General features: G+C 38.0%; 1 protein-coding gene across 2 annotated transcripts in view; it reads left to right on the top strand.

Moving 5' to 3' along the window:
• The first annotated feature begins 1,712 nt into the window (after nt 1-1,712).
• LOC140518555 (uncharacterized) overlaps nt 1,713-19,707 on the top strand; it is a 33,165-nt gene continuing 15,170 nt past the window's right edge. For both annotated transcript variants that reach the window (XR_011971953.1, XM_072630836.1), the window contains exons 1-3: nt 1,713-1,818; nt 9,069-9,407; nt 10,041-10,448. Coding sequence is in view for 1 of the 2 variants with exons in the window: in XM_072630836.1 (XP_072486937.1) it covers nt 1,770-1,818; nt 9,069-9,407; nt 10,041-10,448 (796 nt within the window). In the remaining variant the exon portion in view is untranslated. The remainder of the gene's footprint in view (nt 1,819-9,068; nt 9,408-10,040; nt 10,449-19,707) is intronic.

The following is a 19,707-nucleotide window of genomic DNA, read 5'->3' as shown; positions in this document are numbered from 1 at the left end:
AGCATTTCCTACTATAGTTGTCTTTTTTTTAATCTTAAAGTATGCAATATCCTTTTATTTTGAATAATTTGACATTGTTTTATAAGATATATTGAATTCATCATTAAACTATACTTTTATCACTTTGTATAGTAAGTGTACCTTTGACACAGTCCATTTTTTCAAGTTTAATCTTGATCGTAATCTGGAGGTTTCTTTCTTCTTTTTTAACTAAATTTTATTTTATTTTCAGGTTCCAGTTGTTTCTCTCCTTCCTCAAATGTCTTTCCACCAATTGAGAAAGCAAGAAAAGCAAAACCCCCATCACAAGTTTATATTGTCTAGAAAAACAAATTCTTTAATCGGTCATGTCAAAAAAAAAAATCTCAGTTTGTACTCTGAGGTCATCACTTCTCCGTTGAGATATGGATAGCACCATAGGTTTTCTTCTATAGTTCTTTTAGAAAGAAACTAACACACCCAGTCAATGGAAGAGTTTTTTCTGCTTTCTCCTCCCAATAAGGAGTGGTCTGTCTGCTTTACTGAGCCTTGGACAGAATAGGATTTCTTCTTTAGAAGGAGATACTTTGCCCCAATACAAACTCGGTGGACACATGCCTTATTTATCAGCTTCCATAGGAGTGAGTGGTTCTTCTTCTATTTTTTTTTTTAATTTCTATTTCCTGGTCAGTAAAACCTGAATCTCTGTTAGAGACCTTTCTCTAGCTTAGGATAAAAAAGCCTATATAACTTGATATTTATTTGTGACCTTAAACTCATTTCAAGGAAGTTCTGTCACAAAATCTCAGAGATTTCTGTAGGCAGACTCTATAGATTTTTGTGGGGTTACTCAGTATTCTTTGCTTCTGCAATGCAAATAGATGTAAGCAGCATAAAAGTTAACCCGGAGGTAAGACTATCTTTTGTTGTGTTCCAGTCATGTCTAACTTTATTTGGAGTTTTCTTAGGAAAGATACTGGAGTGGTTTGCCATTTCCTTCTCCAATTCATTTTACAGATGAGGAAACTGAGGCAAACAGGGTTAAGTGATTTGCCTAGGAACACATAGCTTGCAAGCATCTGAGGCAGGATTTGAACTCAGAAAGATGAGTCTTCCTAACTCCAGGCCCAGAATTTTAGCCACTGCAGCACCTAGCTGCTCCCACCTCCTGCCTAATCATTACCATATTGATGGACTTTCCTAACCTTTGATTCTATCATATATCATCATCATCACCATCATCAAGACCACCATGAGGAAGGATCTCCTGTCCCATATTCTTTTTTGTTCAGCTGTGACCATTTCTGCTTAGATGACTGGATTTTCTCCCAAGTCTTTTTCTCACTTCAAGTACTTAGAGAAAAAAAATTTGCAAGAAATCAGGATGAAAGCTGTCACTTAGATGTCAGATGGAAGCAAACTTCCATTTTACCCCCCTTAGACTCCCATGAGACTGCAAAAAAAAAAAAAAAGAAAAACAAAGAAAAACCCCACCATTTTGGCCATTTAGGCTGTCTTTTCTCAAAACCCTGAGCAAATGCAAAGATTGCAAAATGCAACCATGCACACACAGGCATCCTTGATTCAACCCCCTCATTCTCCCAGTATCTAGGAAAGTGTGCTCAGCAAATCCCATATCTTGAGAGGCCATCTAAGAGGAGGTGAAAAAAAATGTTTGAGGCAAAAAGAGAAATGAAACTCAAAGGGTTCAACTCTGTCAGCATTCTAGCATTTATAAGCAATACATTTGGAAAGGAGGCACAGAATCTCAGGATCGGGAACCAGCCAAAATGACCAGTGGAGTGCTGCTTCTCTGGATGGTTGTTGAGCTCTGTCTGAGTAAGTGTTCTGAGTAAGTGTTCTGAGGTCTGCAGGGCACAGCTCCCCAGAGGGCGATTCGCATTCTAGCGAATGGAATGCTTCTGATGGATTGTTGGAACCACTGATGCATCTCTCAGTGAAGAATCAAGGGGTTCCCCTCTTTTTTCTATGAGTCCTCTCTTGGTTTTTAAAAAAATTTTTAGACTAAGGGGTTACCCAGCTGCTGGCCTGGGAATTTGTGGGAGGTGCTCATGTTGGAGGCAGAAACATTTAAAAGGAAACACAGGGGCAGGGATTGACATAAATGGAAAGCAGAAAATACTTTGGTAGGTGTTGTTTAGTCCCATAGTCACTGGGATATTTATTCAGATCTAAGTTCCTATCAGTCTTCTTAACTCCATTCCTGCCTGCTGTAGTCAGAGGACATTTGCTGAGGTAGTGAAGCTTTAGGAGATTTTCTTTTTTCCACTTTATATTTTATGGTTTTTGGTGGTGCATAAAGGACAACATTTTGTAGAGAGGAGAGAACACTGGGATAGAAGTTTAAAGACAAGGATTTTAGTCCAGGCTCTTAGAGACTGGTAAAAGGACATAGCAAATGGTCTGAATGGTGTGGATGAAGTAGTAAGTAGCACACAGGATTTGGAGCCAGAAGACCTCAATTTAAATCTTAATTCTTTTAATTATGATCTGGGCCAAATAATTTTCATTTTGGGAACTTTGGTTTCCTTATCTGGGAAAAATAAGAATGTTGGATTAGATTGCCTCTAAGGTCATTCCAACTGTCACAGACTGTGATTGCAGCTTTATATATTAAACTAAGCAAATAACTCTGGCTTTTTTTTTTTTTTTTTTTTTGCCAAGGGGTAATGAAAAGGGAAAAGGTGGATTCAACAGATCTAGGAGTTTGACCTAGCTCTGTCAGTATGAGCTTGGTCAAATCACTTGTTAATAGGCAAAGTCACAAGTTGAAGTAATTCTCAAGTATATTATGATATAAATATTATGGAGTCAGTGAGGTCTAGTGGGAAGTATACTAGCCATGGAGTCAGAAGGTATAGCCCTGAATTCTAATTTTATTCCTTAGGAGTTGTGTGATCTTAAGCAAGTTAGATATTGGGTAAATGAACTAAAAATGAGAAGGTTTTAATAGATAATCTCTTAAATCCCTTCCAGGTTTAAATCTGTGATTGGTAGGCACTGTTCCAGAAGTTTAGTATTTTCAAGAGCATGTTTAAAGTTTATTAAAAAAATGACATCTTTTTTTTTTTAAATCACCTTTATTTTCAAATATGGCTCCTTGCCCCTACTACTCAGAGAGCCATCTCATGAAAACAAAGATTTTTAAAAAGAGGATTTTTCTTTTTTGTCTATACATATCATAGCTATGGGTGAAGCTAACAAAGCATACCTATTATTCTGGTTTACTGAAAATGGTAAAAATCTTTTGAGTCACCTATCCTGGGCAATGGCATCGCTGGTTTTGGCCACAAAATTCTCCCTTCTCTTCACATAGTAATGTGAAGAATGAAAACTGTTAAATCTGTCTTTGATAACAGGTTAGGGTCTTTATAGCCATATGAACAGTAGCTTCCATGGGCCACTTTTTTGCCTAGAGGATGTGTCCTTACCTGTATCATACTTTACATCTTTGTCCCAAATCAGATCTGTGAAACAGTCCTTATTTATGATTCTAATTGCAAATTGGACTCAGGAAATTAGGTGTTTCAGGTTTACTTTTAAGGGTGGAAAGAGTTCCCAATGGGGCAATGTTTCTTTTTTGTCCATTGACCTCTTTCAGCCAATACCATATAAGAATATAAAATGATGAATTAGGTAAATTTTGCTTTCTGGACCTTGCCCTTGCTTTGGGTTCTAGTGTGTGTGTGTGTGTGTGTGTGTGTGTGTGTGTGTGTGTGTGTGTAGGTCGTGGGGAAAGAGAAAGTCTTTTCACCCCTCTTTGAAAGTCTCATCCGGGGACACTTCTGAAGAACTGTCTTATGTTCCACATTTTTCCACCTATCCCAACTTCCAAACTCCCAATCTAAATCTATCCATTTTATATCATAGGACTCTATTCTCTGCTTTTATAAGGGAGAAACTAGTTAAGTTGATAAAGGATTCAATTTAATTGAATTGAATAAGCATTTACCTAGGACAGAATATATGTCAATCGCTATACTAGATAAAAATTAAAAAAAAAAATAAAAAGTCTCTCCCTTCCAGGACAGTCATTGAATCCAGGACAATGTTTAAAATGTTTATTTGCTAAAACATTTGTTTTAATGAGACCTTCTTTTCTAAATGTTATATTCTCCCTCCTCAACCCAGAGAGCGATCTCTTGTAACAAAGAATAAAAAAGAAAGAGAAAAAGAGTAGTTCAGCAAAACTAATGCATCATTTACCCAAGTCTGACAGTGTATGCATGCCCCTCACCCATTATCCCCAACTTCTACAAAGAAAGAAAGAAGGTGCATTTTCATATCTCTTGATCATAAGTGTTCAGTTTCTTCTTAAAAGTTCTTTTCATATATGTCGTATATATTGTTTTTCTGGCTCTGCATTAGTTTATATATCTCCCGTATTTCTCTGGATTTTTCATATTGATCATTTCTTATAGCAAAATAATATTCCATTTTATTCATGAACTATAATTTTTCCATTTCCTAATCCATCATTGTTGTTCAGTTGTTTTCAGTCTTGCATGACTCTTTGTGACTCTCATTGAGATTTTCTTGGCAAAAATATAGGGGTGGTTTGCCATTTCCTTCTCCAGCTCATTTTATAGATGAAGAAACTGAGGCCAACAGGATTAAGTGACTTACCCAGGGTCACACAGCTAGTAAGTGTCTGAGGTCAGATTTGAACTCAGGAAGATGAGTTTTTTCTGACTCCAAGTCTGTGCTCTATTCCCTGCACCACCTGCACTCTCCCATCCATGGGCCATACTCACATTTTAAAGGGAGAGGGCTAGCTGACTCGGTCTCATTTCTTCTTCCTCTTCCAGGTAGCATATGCTGCTTTTCCTTCACCATCCCTCCCCAGTTGTCAGTTTACCTTCCCATAACACTTTGCCTTTATTTTGTATTACTTTTCTGTTTACTTGTTGTCTCCCCCAATAAAATATAAGCTCCTTGAGGGCAGAAGCTGTTTCATTTTTGCTTATGTAACCGTAGCCCTTAGAATGATACTTGGATCTCAGTAGGTTCTTCCAAAGCTTTTTGAGTGAATGAATTTTAAGTATCCTTTTGAAGATCATGTTTCATCTTTTTTAGCCAACTCAAAAGAGTGATCTCAGTGGTGAAGACTTTCAGACAAGGGAAGGGGAGTAAACCAAAGGAATATCTTACAGTGCCCTCAAAACACACTTTTTAGGTGTCTTCTTATGCCTACTCTAACTCTGGTACAAGGAGCATCTTGTGTAAGTCTGAGTGGAAAAACACAACAAAAGAAGGCAAGTGAGAATCCAGTTGTACTTTTACATGAGCAGTCATTTTCTTCAAACTCAATGAGCAATTATTTTTATTTGGTTATGTATATGTAGGCAATAATGAGACTCCTGTGTTCTTTTCTCCCAGGCAGGAGGCAATGGGGTAGTTTTGTTACATTTAATATTCTTCTGGTTGGCTCATTTGACTGGATGATTAAACTCATTGGAAGTCAGGGAGTTTAATGTTTTATTAGAACGAGGAACCCCAATCCCTGAAGTTGTTTTTGTCAGCCAGATACTTGGAAAGAGATAGGAGTGATGAGATGGCAGGATATTACTATATAATCTTATGGAAAGATTGCTGGATTGGATGCCAAAAGGCCTGAGTTTGAATTCTGTTTCTGTTTCTACCTATGCGATCCTGAGCAAGTGATAGCACCTCTTTGGGCCCCAGTTCTCTCCTCTGTAAAACGAGGATATTGGAATAGATGGCCTCTAATTTGTTCAGTCATGTCTGACTCTTTATGACTCTGTATGGGGTTTTCTTGCAAAGATATCGGGTTGGTGTTTGTCTTTCCTTCTTCAGGTGATTAAGGCAAAGAGAGGTTAACTGACTTGCACAGGAACACACAGTGAGTGTGTGAGGCTGGATTTGAACTCAGGTCTTTCTGACTCCAGACCCAGCACTCTGTCTACTGAGCCATGTGGTTGCCTAGATGGCCACTAAAATCTCTTCTGAGTATATGGTCCATAATTCTATTACTCTGAGGGTTACTGTGTGATCCAGGTAAGTCACTTAACCCTATTGCTCCAATTTCCTCCTACTGGAGAAGCAGTAGAAAAGAAAATATGGAAATTTAGTGCACTGGGCATGACTTTCTCTCTTTTTTGTGCACAACCCAAGCCATATCAAAGACTATGACAGGGTTTTTCCTTTACTGATAGACAGACTCATGTGATGTGCTGGGGAGTCACGAGTACTTTCACAGAATTGAGTGGAAGATGGGTGGGTCTTCTACACTCTAGTACAGTGTTTCCCAAAGCGGGGATTCTATCCCTTGGGGAGACTAGCATGACCCCAAGGCATGTGTGATTAAATAATTGGAAGAGGGGATGAGGGATCACATTACACTCTCCCTGTGGCAGTCCTTGTTTCCTGTGGCAAGGCTTGTTTCCAACACAACCACCTCTGCCTCCAAACCATATCAGTTAATATAACCCCAATCCTACTGTTCATCTTCTATGAATAAGCCAGTTCCCAACCTCAATCAACATTTATTAAGTTCCTACTATCTTCCAGACACTGTGATAAGGGCTGGGGATACAAAAAGAGGCAAATGACAGTCCCTGCTCTCAAGGAACTCACAGTATAATGGAGTGACAACAGGTAAACAGATATATACAAAACAGACCACATAACAGGATAAACAGGAAATAATTAACAAAGGGAAAGCACTAGAATTAAGAAGCCTTGGGGAAGGATTCCAGTAAAAGATGAGATTTTAGTTAGGACTTAAAAGAAGCAAGGAAGAGAACATTTCAGGCTCTCCATGAGGGAAAGCTGGAAAAAACCTCAGAGCTGAGAGATGGAGTGTCTTGTTCATGGACCTGCCAGGAGATCAGTGCGTCACTAGCTCAGAGAGTATGTGTTGTAGAATAAAGTATAAGGAGCCTGAAAAGGGAGGAGGGGGTGAGGTTATGAAAGACTTTGAATGTTGAACAGATCATTTTGTATTTGATGCTGGAGGTAGTAGGGTGACACTTGAATTTATTGAGCGTGTGTGTGTGGGTGGGTGTGTGTGTTCTCACTCATACACATACACTCACGAGAGAGGAGCACACAGACATGACTTGATCGAATTTAAGTTTTAGGAAAATCCCTCCTGTAGTCTATAGGGAGTTAGCCTCTCAAAGTGTTTAAAATCTAACCCTGTACTGGCACCACACAAGCAATTGAGCAGGAAAAGAAAATCCCCTTCCCACTGTCCTTTGTGTACCCGCATACTTCTTTCCATATCACTTTCTGGCACTCTGCTGGGCAGGTTCTATACTCCTATGCACTGATTTGTAAAAGTCCTTCTCCATCTTCTTGTACCCTTTCCCATTTTCTGTGAAACAGAATGTGATCTATATCACAGATTTCATTTTATTCTCTCTTTTTTTCAAACCACTCCTCTTCCAAACTTACTCATTTCATTAGTAATGAAGTAGAAAAAGAAAATATGGAAACTTAGTGTACTGGACATGACTTTCTCTCTCTTTTGTGCACAGCCCAAGCCATATCAAAGACTGTGACAGGGTTTTTCCTTTACTGATAGACAGACTCATGTGATGTGCTGGGGAGTCACGAGCACTTTCAGAGAATTGAGGGTACCACAATCCCTCAGTCAAAGTGTTGGTTCCATAACTAGACTTTTCATTGTCTTACACGTTTCACATCCAATCAGGCGTCAAATCTGGTTTCTGTTTGCACAACTTCATTTAATGTAATTTGTGAACATATGAAGAAAGATGCTGTCTTCATCCAGAGAATGAATTGATAAAAAAAGTATGTAAAGAATAATTATATTTTTATGTATATGTGTATGTATATATATATGTATATATATACATATATATATGCTTACTTATGTCTAATAGTCATCTTTAGGGAGGGATGAGAGGGAAGGGAGAAAAATAAGAAAAAAGAAATTTACATGATAACTTTATTATATATTCAAAAGAAATAGCAAGTTGTACATAATAGATTTACAGTTTCATGTTCAGTCATCTTTTTCTTATACTATGGTATGGAAATACTTGTTTTATTCCCTAAATTAAAAATAAAATAGAAATTAAAAAAAAGATCTTCCTCCCCCCAATGTATTTAACACTATGTTATTTTAATGATTTGAAAAAACAATGTAATTTTAAAGAATGCCAGAAGGTCTGGGTTTGCATCCTGCTTCTATTGCTACCTATGTAATCTTGGGCAAGTAACAGCACCTTTTTGGGCCTCAGTTCTCTGTGCTGCAAAAGGAGGAAGTTGGAACAGATGGCCTTTAATTATTATTATTTATTAATGATCATTTCTATTATTATGTTAATTATTAAATTTTAATAATGTTATTATTTAAAATTATGTTAAATAATGTATTCCACATCCTAGTTAAGGCCCTTCTCACCTTTCACCTGGACTATTGGGTTAGCCACGTTATTGGTCTTCCTTCTTCAAATCTCTGCTCCAATCCATCCTTTACATAGTTGCCTAAGTGATTTTCTAAAAGTGAAGGGGTGAACACAACATTCTTCTACTTAATAAACCCCAAGCTCCTTATTGATTCTAGAATAAAATGTCATTTTGTTTTTATTTAGTTCTTTAAAAAATTCTTTTGTATAGCACACATAATTGTTAGTATGTTAGTGCATGTATATAATTCACAAATAAAATACACATAAAACAGGAATTGTGTGCTCAAAAACATAAAAGTTTGGAGACTACAACTCTAAAACAAATGAATAAGCTTTGAGACCCTTTGTAGTTCAAGGCAGAGTGTTATAGAGGGAAGTACACTGGACTGAGAAGCATAGATAGATCTAAGAGTGTAAGGGCCCTTGGAGGCTGTCTAATATACTCCCAGGGCAACTAGGTGGGATAGTAGATAAAGTTCTGGGCCTGGAGTCAGGAAGACTCATCTTTCTAAGTTAAAATCTGGCCTCAGACATTTACTTGCTGTGTGATCCAGGCAAGTCACCTAACCCTGTTCGCCTCAATTTCCTCCTATTACAGAAACAGTAGAAAAGAAGATATGGAAATTTAGTGTGTTTGACTATTGTTTATTTATTTTTTTTGTGCAGCCCAAGCTGTATCAATAACGGTGACTGGGTTTTTGGGTCACTCTGTACAGTTACCTTGTTCCTACAGTGTTAGAAACAGACAGACTCATGCGATGTGCTGGGGAATGGATGCATGTCCCAATAGCAAATGTGGTGCACAGATTATCACAACTGATGGAAGTAGAGTGACATGGTCGAAGTCTTCAAGATATCAACTTCAAGGAAATCTTGGGAGAGGGGATGTGACCCTGACAATCAAAAACACAAATATAGGTGACATTGGCACCTACTGCTGCAGGATAGAGGTACCTGGCTGGTTTAATGATATCAAAAAGGAAATATTTCTGCGGCTGGAGAAAGGTAAGCCCAAACTTGTGTGTTTGGAAAGGAGATTCTCAGATTTATGAAATGCAGTGTTGCTAGAGATTGTTTTCTTAAGAAACAGTGGGAGATGAAGATTAAATATGGAGTAGCAAAGACTAGCGCTGAACTGAAGTATACTTTCGAAGGAGACATAGTTTAATTTCCTGAGACAAAATTACACCTGATAAATCTTTTCTCACTTTCATATCTTTTGCAATTTTGGTTATTTGTATTTTTAAGTATATACATAGGTTACTTATATATGAGCTTATAGTATGTAGGGTAAAGTATGCAGTTCAACTAATATTGAGTATACCACTGCAAATTTTGAATTCACTTACTAATCTCAGCAGTTGATGTACCACTTTCCATGTTCACTAAAAATAAGCTTAGCCCTTTTAGCTTACTAGAGCTAGGCAAAATCTACACATGTAATAAAAACCTGGGTCTATATTATAAAATCATAGCCAGTTTAATCAGATCTTAATGTTTTACATAGTGGAATCTTCTAGGACTAAAGATTTGACATTATTAGCTAAGTATATTCTCTGTTTTTGTGTTTATTTTTAAATCTGTATTTCTCTTGAACTTTATTTGGTGTCAGACGTATTTTTTATTTGGTTACTTCAGCTCCAACTACAACTACTCGTAAAACTACAACTACTCGTAAAACTACAACTACTCATCCGACTACCACAACTCCTCCAACTACAACAACTCATCCAATTACAACTCATCAACCTACTACTTGGTTGGCTACAACTCCTCTTCCTGCTACAACTTACCTGGCTACAACTACTCTTCCTGGTACAACTACCCATCTGACTGCAACAACTTGTCCAACTACAACAGTCACAACAGATCTCCAAATAACCACTTCAGCCACTCCTAACCTAACAACTATAGTGACACACCAGTTGACTACAGTCACTCTCAAATCGACAACAGCATCTCTTCCTCAGAAATCAGCTTCTAATCAAATGATAACTCCAGCTCTGACCACTCTCCCACTGACAGAAATGGCCCCTGCGACTACAGGTATACAACATGACCAGAAAATCTTCCTTTCTTCTTTTTAGGTTGAACTAGGAAGAATCCAGAAGGACTCTGTTGTTAAGGAAACTTAGAAATGCCTCTTTGTTAGTGCCATGGTCTATGGAGACAGAGTTGTTTCTGACATAAAAGAACGAGGGATAGTTTATGGGATGATATGGTTTTCCTCTATGACATATATCTCAAAAGCCTAAGTATGGAGGTTCCCAAATATCACTAGATTCTGTTACATTTCTATCATCTATAATCTTTGCTCTTCTTGAACTGATTAGAAGTTTCATCTCTACCATCTTTTGGAGTATTCAGTTCTTAGGTTCTGTAGCTTTGAGAGGATTTATTTCAAAGCTATGATCATGTTTTGGTATTTCATGCTGGTTTGAGAACATTGAAAAAATGCTCATATGACAATACAAAAGATTTCTTACAAGTTTTACCCTGCCTCAGAGTGACTAGCCAACTTAAATGTTTGACATAAGTCAACGCATCTGTGATCTCATGTGTGAATACTTTCCTTTGCTCTTACACTTCTCACCAAACAAAACTTTGTCCTATGAAATTCTTGACCATAAAAGTCCATCCAATTCTTTTTTTTAAAATTTATTTATTTAACTTTTAACATTCATTTTCACAAAATTTTGGGTTCCAAATTTTCTCCCTATTTGTCCCCTGCGCCCACCAAAACACCGAGCATTCTAATTGCCTTTATCACCAATCTGCACTCTCTTCTATCATCCCTCCCTTCCCTTGTCCCCATCTTCTCTTTTGTCCTGTAGGGCCAGATAACTTTCTATACCCCATTACCTGTATTTCTTATTTCCTAGTTGCAAGAACAGTACTTGACAGTTGTTCCTAAAACTTTGAGTTCCAACTTCTTTTCATCCCTCCCTCCTCACCCATTCCCTTTGGAAAGGCAAGCAATTCAATATAGGCCATATCTGTGTAGTTTGCAAATGACTTCCATAATAATTGTGTTGTGTAAGACTAACTATATTTCCCTCCATCTTATCCTGCCCCCCATCACTTCTATTCTCTCTTTTGATCCTGTCTCTCCCCAAGAGTGTTGACTTCAGATTGCTCCCTCCTCCCATTGCCCTCCCTTCCATCACCCCCCCCCCCACCCTGCTTATCCCCTTCTCCCCCACTTTCCTGTATTGTAAGACAGGTTTTCATACCAAAATGAGTGTGCATTTTATTCCTTCCTGTAGTCGAATGTGATGAGAGTAAACTTCATGTTTTTCTCTCACCTCCCCTCTTTTTCCCTCCACTAAAAAGTCTTTTGCTTGCTTCTTTTATGAGAGATAATTTGCCCTATTCCATTTCTCCCTTTCTCCTCCCGATATATTTCTCTCTCACTGCTTAATTTCATTTTTTTAAGATATGATCCCATCCTATTCAATTCACTTTGTGCTATGTGTGTGTGTTTGTGTGTGTGTGTGTGTGTGTGTGTGTGTGTGTGTGTGTGTGTGTGTGTGTAATCCCACCAACTACCCAGATACCGAAAAGTTTCAAGAGTTACAAATATTGTTTTTCCATGTAGGAATGTAAACAGTTCAACTTTAGTAAGTGCCTTATGACTTCTCTTTGCTGTTTACCTTTTCATGCTTCTCTTCATTCTTGTGTTTGAAAGTCAAATTTTCTTTTCAGCTCTGGTCTTTTGATCAAGAATGCTTGAAAGTCCTCAATTTCATGGAAAGACCACTTTTTCCCCTGAAGTATTATACTCAGTTTTGCTGGGTAGGTGATTCTTGGTTTTAGTTCTAGTTCCTTTGACTTCTGGAATATCCTATTCCACGCCCTTTGATCCCTTAATGTAGAAGCTGCTAGATCTTGTGTTATCCTGATTGTATTTCCACTATACTCGAATTGTTTCTTTCTAGCTGCTTGCAATATTTTATCCTTGACCAGGGAACTCTGGAATTTGGCCACAGTGTTCCTAGGAGTTTCTCTTTTTGGATCTCTTTCAGGCGGTGTTCTGTGGATTCCTTGAATACTTATTTTGCCCTCTGGTTCTAGAATCTCAGGGCAGTTTTCCTTGATAATTTCATGGAAGATGATGTCTAGGCTCTTTTTTTGATCCTGGCTTTCAGGTAGTCCCATAATTTTTAAATTGTCTCTCCTGGATCTATTTTCCAGGTCAGTTGTTTTTCCAATGAGATATTTCACATTATCTTCCATTTGTTCATTCTTTTGGTTTTGTTTTGTGATTTCATGGTTTCTCATAAAGTCGTTAGCTTCCATCTGTTCCATTCTAATTTTGAAAGAACTATTTTCTTGTTGAGCTTTTGAACCTCCTTTTCCATTTGGCTAATTCTGCTTTTGAAAGCATTCTTCTCCTCATTGGCTTTTTGAACCTCTTTTGCCAATTGAGTTAGCTTATTTTTCAAGATGTTATTTTCTTCAACATTTTTTGGGGTCTCCTTTAGCAAGGTGTTGACCTGCTTTTCATGCTTTTCTTGCATCTCTCTCATTTCTCTTCCCAGTTTTCCTCCACCTCTCTAACCTGATTTTCAAAATCCTTTTTGAGCTCTTCCATGGCCTGAGACTATTGAATATTTATTTTGGATGTTTGGGATACAGAAGCCTTGACTTTCATATCTTTCCCTGATGGTAAGCGTTGTTCTTCCTCATCCAAAAAGATGAGAAGAGATATCTGTTCACCAAGAAAGTAACCTTCTTTGGTCTATTTTTTTTCCCTTTTCTGGGCATTTTCCCAGCCAGTTACTTGACTTCTGAGTTTCCTCTCCACACTCACCTCGCCTCCAGTTCTGCCCAGCCAGTGCTTGGGGGCTGAGATTCAAATGCTGCTTCCCAGCCTCAGGGCTTTCGGCAGGGGTGGGGCTGCTCTTCAGTGTGAGATTAAGTTCAGGTGCTCAGGTGGGGGCTTAGTTCCCTCAGGGTGTTTATGTGGAGACCTTCAACAATGGATCTGAACTCCTGCCTGCTTTGGGAGCCCCTGTCTGCTGACACTCCTGCTGCTGCCTCCTGAGGGGGCCTGAGTTATGGGGACACCCCGCTCCCCTCTGGGCAAGCTGACACGACCCTCTCACAGACCTTTGGCGCTGTGGGTGGGGGAATCTGTGCTGCTGCTAGAGATTCTGCCCCTGAAGCTTGCTTGGATCTGCTCCCCTCAGTGCCTGATGGCCAAGGTGGGGCTGGGCTCTGCTCCGACTCTGGTGCATGACAGACCTTTGATGTCGGCTTTTCAGGGCTCTCTGGAACAGAAATCTCCTCCACTCTGTTGTTCTGTGGCTTCTGCTGCTCCAGAATTTGTTGGGAGTTCTTTACAGGTATTTTATGGGCTGTGGGTTAGGAGCTAGCATATGTGTATCTTTCTACTCCTCCATCTTGGCTCCTCCCCCCCATCCAATTCTTTAGAGATCATCTGTGAGTTCTTTTAATATTTTGTGGATATTGATGAAACCCTTGGACTATCCACATACTGCTTTAAGATCCACTCCTGTTCTTTGATTATCCTACCTCCTTTTTTGATTACAAATATCCTTGAGGATATCTCTTACACTGTATGTTAAATGTCTTGCTCATATTTGGTAGTTATAACGCCTTTCTAATCCTGGTTGTCAGATGATTACAGAATTCTAACTTCTCTTCTGATTCCAGTGTATTCACTATTTATTCATTCCTCTTGTTGAACTATGACAAAACTCATTCCCCTTTCTTTCAAAATCAGTGAATTGCTGTTTAATTGTTTTTCAGTCATGTTGAACTCTCAGTAAACCCATTTAGAGTTTTCTTAGCAAAGATATTGGAGTGGCTTGCCATTCCCTTCTCCATCTCATTTTACAGATGGGGAAACTGAGGCAAACAGGGTTAAGTAACACAGCTATTAAATGTCTGAAGCCATATTCGAACTCACGTCTTCCTGATTTCAGGTCTGGTGCTCTGTCTGTTGTACCACTTAACTGCCCTAGTGAATTGTTCTACCCTACATGGTCCTTAAATAACTTATGCTATTATAAGTATAAGCAACTATTGCCAAAACGCTGGATGGGGAGTTAGTTTGGTTAACGGTCTTGTTCTTCTTTCTTTAACTTATTGGTCTGCATTTTGCTGCAAGAACTTTGGTTTTCTAAGTTGTGAATAAAGTGCCCACTGGGCCAACATTGCTGGAACACAGGCAAAAGAGATAGTCGTGAAGATAATCCAGTACCAGCCTTAGAAGAAAGAGCAAGTATTTGAGTCACCACCAGTTAGAGCAACTTTCCATGCTAAGTTGCCCAGGGTGTGTGCTCTTGTCTTTAGGTCAAGATACCAATTTCTGCTCTCTTTGTCATTCTTAGAATATAGAGACTTGTCCTGTGGAAGAGAGAGTTGGAAATATGGGGTGAAGATCAGGGTAGAATAAAAGCTATATGGTTGGCTGTGAGAACTGTCTGAATAAAGTTGATAAATCCTGTTGATGACAGTAGATAAGATCACCAAGGAAGTCAACGAGAAGCCAACAAGCATTTATCTTAATAAATAGTGGCAGCTACACAGTGAAGCATATAGAATGCCAGCCTAGAGTGAGGAAGACTCATCTTCCTGAATTCAAGCTTGGCTTTAGACACTAGCTGTGTAATCCTGTGCAGGCCAGTTAGTCCTGTTTGCCTTGGTTTCCTCATCTGTAAAATGAATTGGAGAATGAAATGGTAAACCACTCCTTTATCTTTTCCAAGAAAATCCCAAATGGCATCACAAAGAATTGGACATGACTGAAAAACAATTGAACAATAACAAAAAAATATGGTAGGCACTGTGCTAAGCTCTGGGGCTACAAGGAAAGGCTCAAGGAATATGGAATGGGGAAAGCAATGTGCAAATAACTGTGCTAATGAGCTATATACATGGTAAATTGGAGGTAATTTCAGAGGAAAGGTACTAGCACTGAGGGATCCCAGGGAAGGCTTCTTGTAGAAGGTGAGGTTTTAGCTTAGGACTGAAGAAATCTAGGGAAACCAGAAGGTGGAGACAAGAAAGGAGAACATTACAGGTATGGGGGACAGTGAATGAAAAAGCACCAGTTAAGAGAGGCCAATATCATATAGTGCTGTAGAAGATGTATAAAAAGGATGAAATGTAAGAAGACTAGAAAAGTAGAAAGGTGTCAGGTTATGAAGGACTTTATAAGCCAAAGAGAGGATTTTATATTTGATCCCAGGAGAAATAGGAAGCCATTGGAGTTTATTGCAAAAAAGGGCATGACATGGTTAGACTTATGCTTTAGGTAGAACAATTTGACATCTGAGTGGAAGATGAATTGGGAGGGGAAAAGACTTGTGGAATCTATGTATGTTAACGGTGCATGTTTGAATTAATGAGGGCGTGCACCAGGCTGCAGCAGTGTCAGAAGAAAGAGGGTCCAATTAACGGGACTTGGCAACTAATTGAATATAGATGGGAGAGAGAAAGCAACAAGTCAAGGATGGTACCTGGAGAATGCTGTTACCCTAGATAGTTATAAGCAAGTTAGTAAGAGGGGAAGGCTTTGAGGTAAAGATAATGAGTTCAGTTTTGGACATGTTAAGTTTAGGATGTGTATAGGACATCCAATTTGAATGTCCAATAGGCAGTTGAAAATATAAGACCCAAGGTCAGAAAAGAGGAATGTAGGGAGAAAAGAATTCTCAGGACAGATCTTTAGATGTCATCTACACTTGGAAGCTGGGAAGTTGGAATAAAGCAAGGGACAGAAGAGAAACAAGTCAGACAAATGGGAGAACTTGAAAAGGGAAGCACCATGGAATTTAAGAGAGGAGAGGGTATCAAGAAGGAGTAATGATAAGCAGTGTTAAAACGTGCAGAGAGGTCAAAGATGAAGACTAAAAGAAGCCATTGAATTTGGAAATTAAGTTTCTGTAATTCCCTTTTATTGATGCTCTTAAGGAGCATAACTTCCCTCATCTCATTGCATCTTTTTAGGTGTTAGCATGGAGGTGACCGAACTCAGTGGTCCACTTTCTATATTTTAAGTTGACAGTGAAGCAATTTCTGTTTTTCAAAGGACTGGCAACTTTACTTCTCAGTTCAGCTTTCCAGGAAGCTGTGAAAGAGGATGAGTGGAGTTCCATCCAACTTGAAGTCCTTGATGTGGGTTCTTTCCCATTCACTGTGGAGCAGCTCATAGTCTGCTACAGCTGCCCCTCACATTTCTTCCTGGAGCTGGTTACACTTGGATTGAGACAGTCACATATACTTAAGCCATGTTCTTTCTGATTATTTATATTCACATCTTTCTTATTACCCTTTTTCTACCAAGGAAGGCTATATATTTTTTCCATTCAATGGGGAGACATGAGTTTTCTCTATTGAACCAGAGAAGGAAGAATCACATTTTCTTTTTTTCTTTTTAAAAGTTAATTAATTTATTTGTTTTCAGTTTTCAACAATCACTTCTATGTTTTAAATTTTCTCCCCCTCCCTCTCCCTCCCCAAGATGGCATGCTATCTTATATAGGTTCTACAATATATTCTTATTAAGCACATTTTCATATTAGTCATGTTGCACAGACAGATTAAAATTTATGGGAGAAACCATGAGAAAAACCAAACCAAATCAAAACAAAACAAAAGAAAATTGTCTGCTTCATTCTGTACTTCTGATTCTATAGTTCTTTCTCTGGATGTGGATGGTATTTTGCTTCAAGAGTCCTTTGGAAATATTTTAGATCTTTGCATTGCTGTGAAGGGTTAAGTCTGTCAGAAATAGTCCTTGTACACTGTGGCTGTTATTGTATATAATGTTCTGGTTCTGCTCATTTCACTCAGCATCAGTTCATATAAGTCTTTCCAGTTTTTTCTGAAATCTGACTGTTTTGTCATTTCTTATAGCACAATAGCATTCCATTACATTCATATACCACAACTTGTTTAGCCATTCCCTAATTGATGGGCATTTGGTCAATTTCCAATTCTTGGCCATCACAAAAAGAGCTGCTATAAATATTTTCGTACATGTGGGTCCTTTTCCCAAATTTTCTTTTTAAAAACCAGATTTTTACTTTGAAAAATTTTATATCACCTAGATTTGCCAGGATTTTTCCTCCTGATCCCTTTCTCAAGAAGCTTTAGGTTATAACAAATAAATTTTAAAAAAGAAAAGAAAGACAAAAGTAACACAAAATATTTAGTAAAATTTAGAACACATTGAAAAATTCTAATGTTACGTGTAATGTTTCGTAATTGTGGAACCTCCTCTTCTCCACTTCTAGAAAGGAATGGAGAGAGTTTAATGGTGTTGGTGGAGGTGGGAAGAGGTATCTTTTCATATCTTTTCTTTGGTGCTAAGCTTGTTTCTTATAAATTTTCAACATTTTACTGTGTTTTGTGGTTAATGTATTCATTATGTTCATTTTTTATTGTACAGTAGTGTTTCATCACATTCATGTATTACAATTCTTTTTTAAAAATTATTTTGTTTTCAGTTTTCTAGAATCACTTCCATACATCTTAGATTTTTTCCTCCTCTTTCCCCTTCTTTCCTTCCTCCCTCCCCTTCCCTCCCTGAGACAGTGTGCAATCTTACATAGGTTCTACATATACATTCTTATCAACTACATTTTCACCTTAGTCATGTTGCATGGAAGAATTGAAATGAATGGGTGAAATCATAAAGCAAAACAAAACAAAGCATAACACAAGATCAGCTCACAGCTCCACCAACAATGAATTAGTGTTCCAACTCTCCCACATCTTCTCCAGCATTTATCATCTTCCTGTTTTGTCATGTTAGCCAATCTGATCGGTGTGATGTGGTGCCTCAGAGTTGTGTTGATTTGCATTTCTCTAACCAATAGTGATTTAGAGCATTTTTTCATATGACTATAGATAGCTTTAATTTCTTCCTCTGAAAACTGCCTGTTCATAGCCTGTGACCATTTATCAACTGGGGAATGACTTGTATTCTTATACATTTGACTCAGTTCTCTGTATATTTTAGAAATGAGGCCTTTATCACAGACACTAGTTGCAAAAATTCTTTCCCAGTTTTCTGCTTCCCTCCTAATCTTGGTTGCATTGGGTTTGTTTGTGCAAAAACTTTTCAATTTAATGTAATCAAAATTATCCATTTTGCATTTCATAATGTTTTCTATCTCTTGTTTGGTCAAAAATTTCTCCATTCTCCATAAATCTGACAAATGGTATGTATGTATTCATCCTTCATTGCCGAAGAAGACCACACCATCAGAGAAATAACGATATGACTTGCATTTGACTTTGTTTTGAGTGAGGGAGGGCTGTGCAGGTCACCAGCCTCACTTCTCCTCCAGTCATGTCTTTTCCTATTCTGTAGCTTAGTCCCACCGAAATTCAAACCCAAATCCAACAAGTTGTTTCATCTGTGGGAAGGGTGTTATTATACCCATGATGTTTTAGACCTATTCCTGCACCAATACACTTTTTGTTTATGTTCCATGTTCATCTTTATCTCCTTGTGCAGTTTTAAAGAGAAATTTCTTAATAGTTCCTATGTTGTTGCCTTGTTGTTTCTGTTATTTTTAACTCCTTTGGCATCTTTTTCAATTAAGATTTTTTTCCTTAATTTTTCTTCTGGGATAATTTGTTTTGTCACTTGTACTTTTCTGGGTAGATGCATTTATTTTTCTTATATTTCTGTTCTCTAGGGATGTTTCAGATCAAATTTTTTTATGTATGTGTGTATACATATGTGTGTGTGTATGTTTTGCAGGGAGAAAGAATGCTTCAAATGCAACTTTTTTGGTGAACATTTCTTTTTAATTAACCATTAGTGTCAGGTTTGGTGGGGGTATTCCTTGGGATGCATTTTGAGCTCCTTTGCTCTTTGGGACACATTATTCCATTCCCTTCTGTGGTTTCTGGGTACCAAATAATCTTGTGCTATTCAAATTTCCTTTCCTTTATGTATGAAGATCTTTCTCCTGGTTATTTGTAGAACTTGTTGTTTCTTATTGGAATTGGTCTATTTAACCACTTTACATCTTGAGTCTGCTGCATTAAAAAAGAATTTTTGGAGGTAACCTATGCATTCTTCTGATTGGTGTCATGTTTTCTGCGTTCAGAAATCCTGGACAGTTTTCTTGTTTGATTTTTTGCATTATGATGTTCAGATTTTTTGACTTGTCATGTTCTTCTGAGTGACCTATGATCCTTAAGTTGTATTTATACATCCTGACCTTGAGATCAACATTTTTCTCATAAAGAGATCACATATTCTTTTTTTAAAACATTCATTATTGTTCCTTCCTCTCTCCCTCCCCCCAGATTG

This window comes from Notamacropus eugenii, chromosome 1, assembly GCF_028372415.1.
Source record: "Notamacropus eugenii isolate mMacEug1 chromosome 1, mMacEug1.pri_v2, whole genome shotgun sequence".
Lineage (NCBI taxonomy): Eukaryota > Metazoa > Chordata > Mammalia > Diprotodontia > Macropodidae > Notamacropus > Notamacropus eugenii.
The sequence above is the reverse complement of the archived record's forward strand: the minus strand, read 5'-3'. Positions and strand labels throughout refer to the sequence as shown.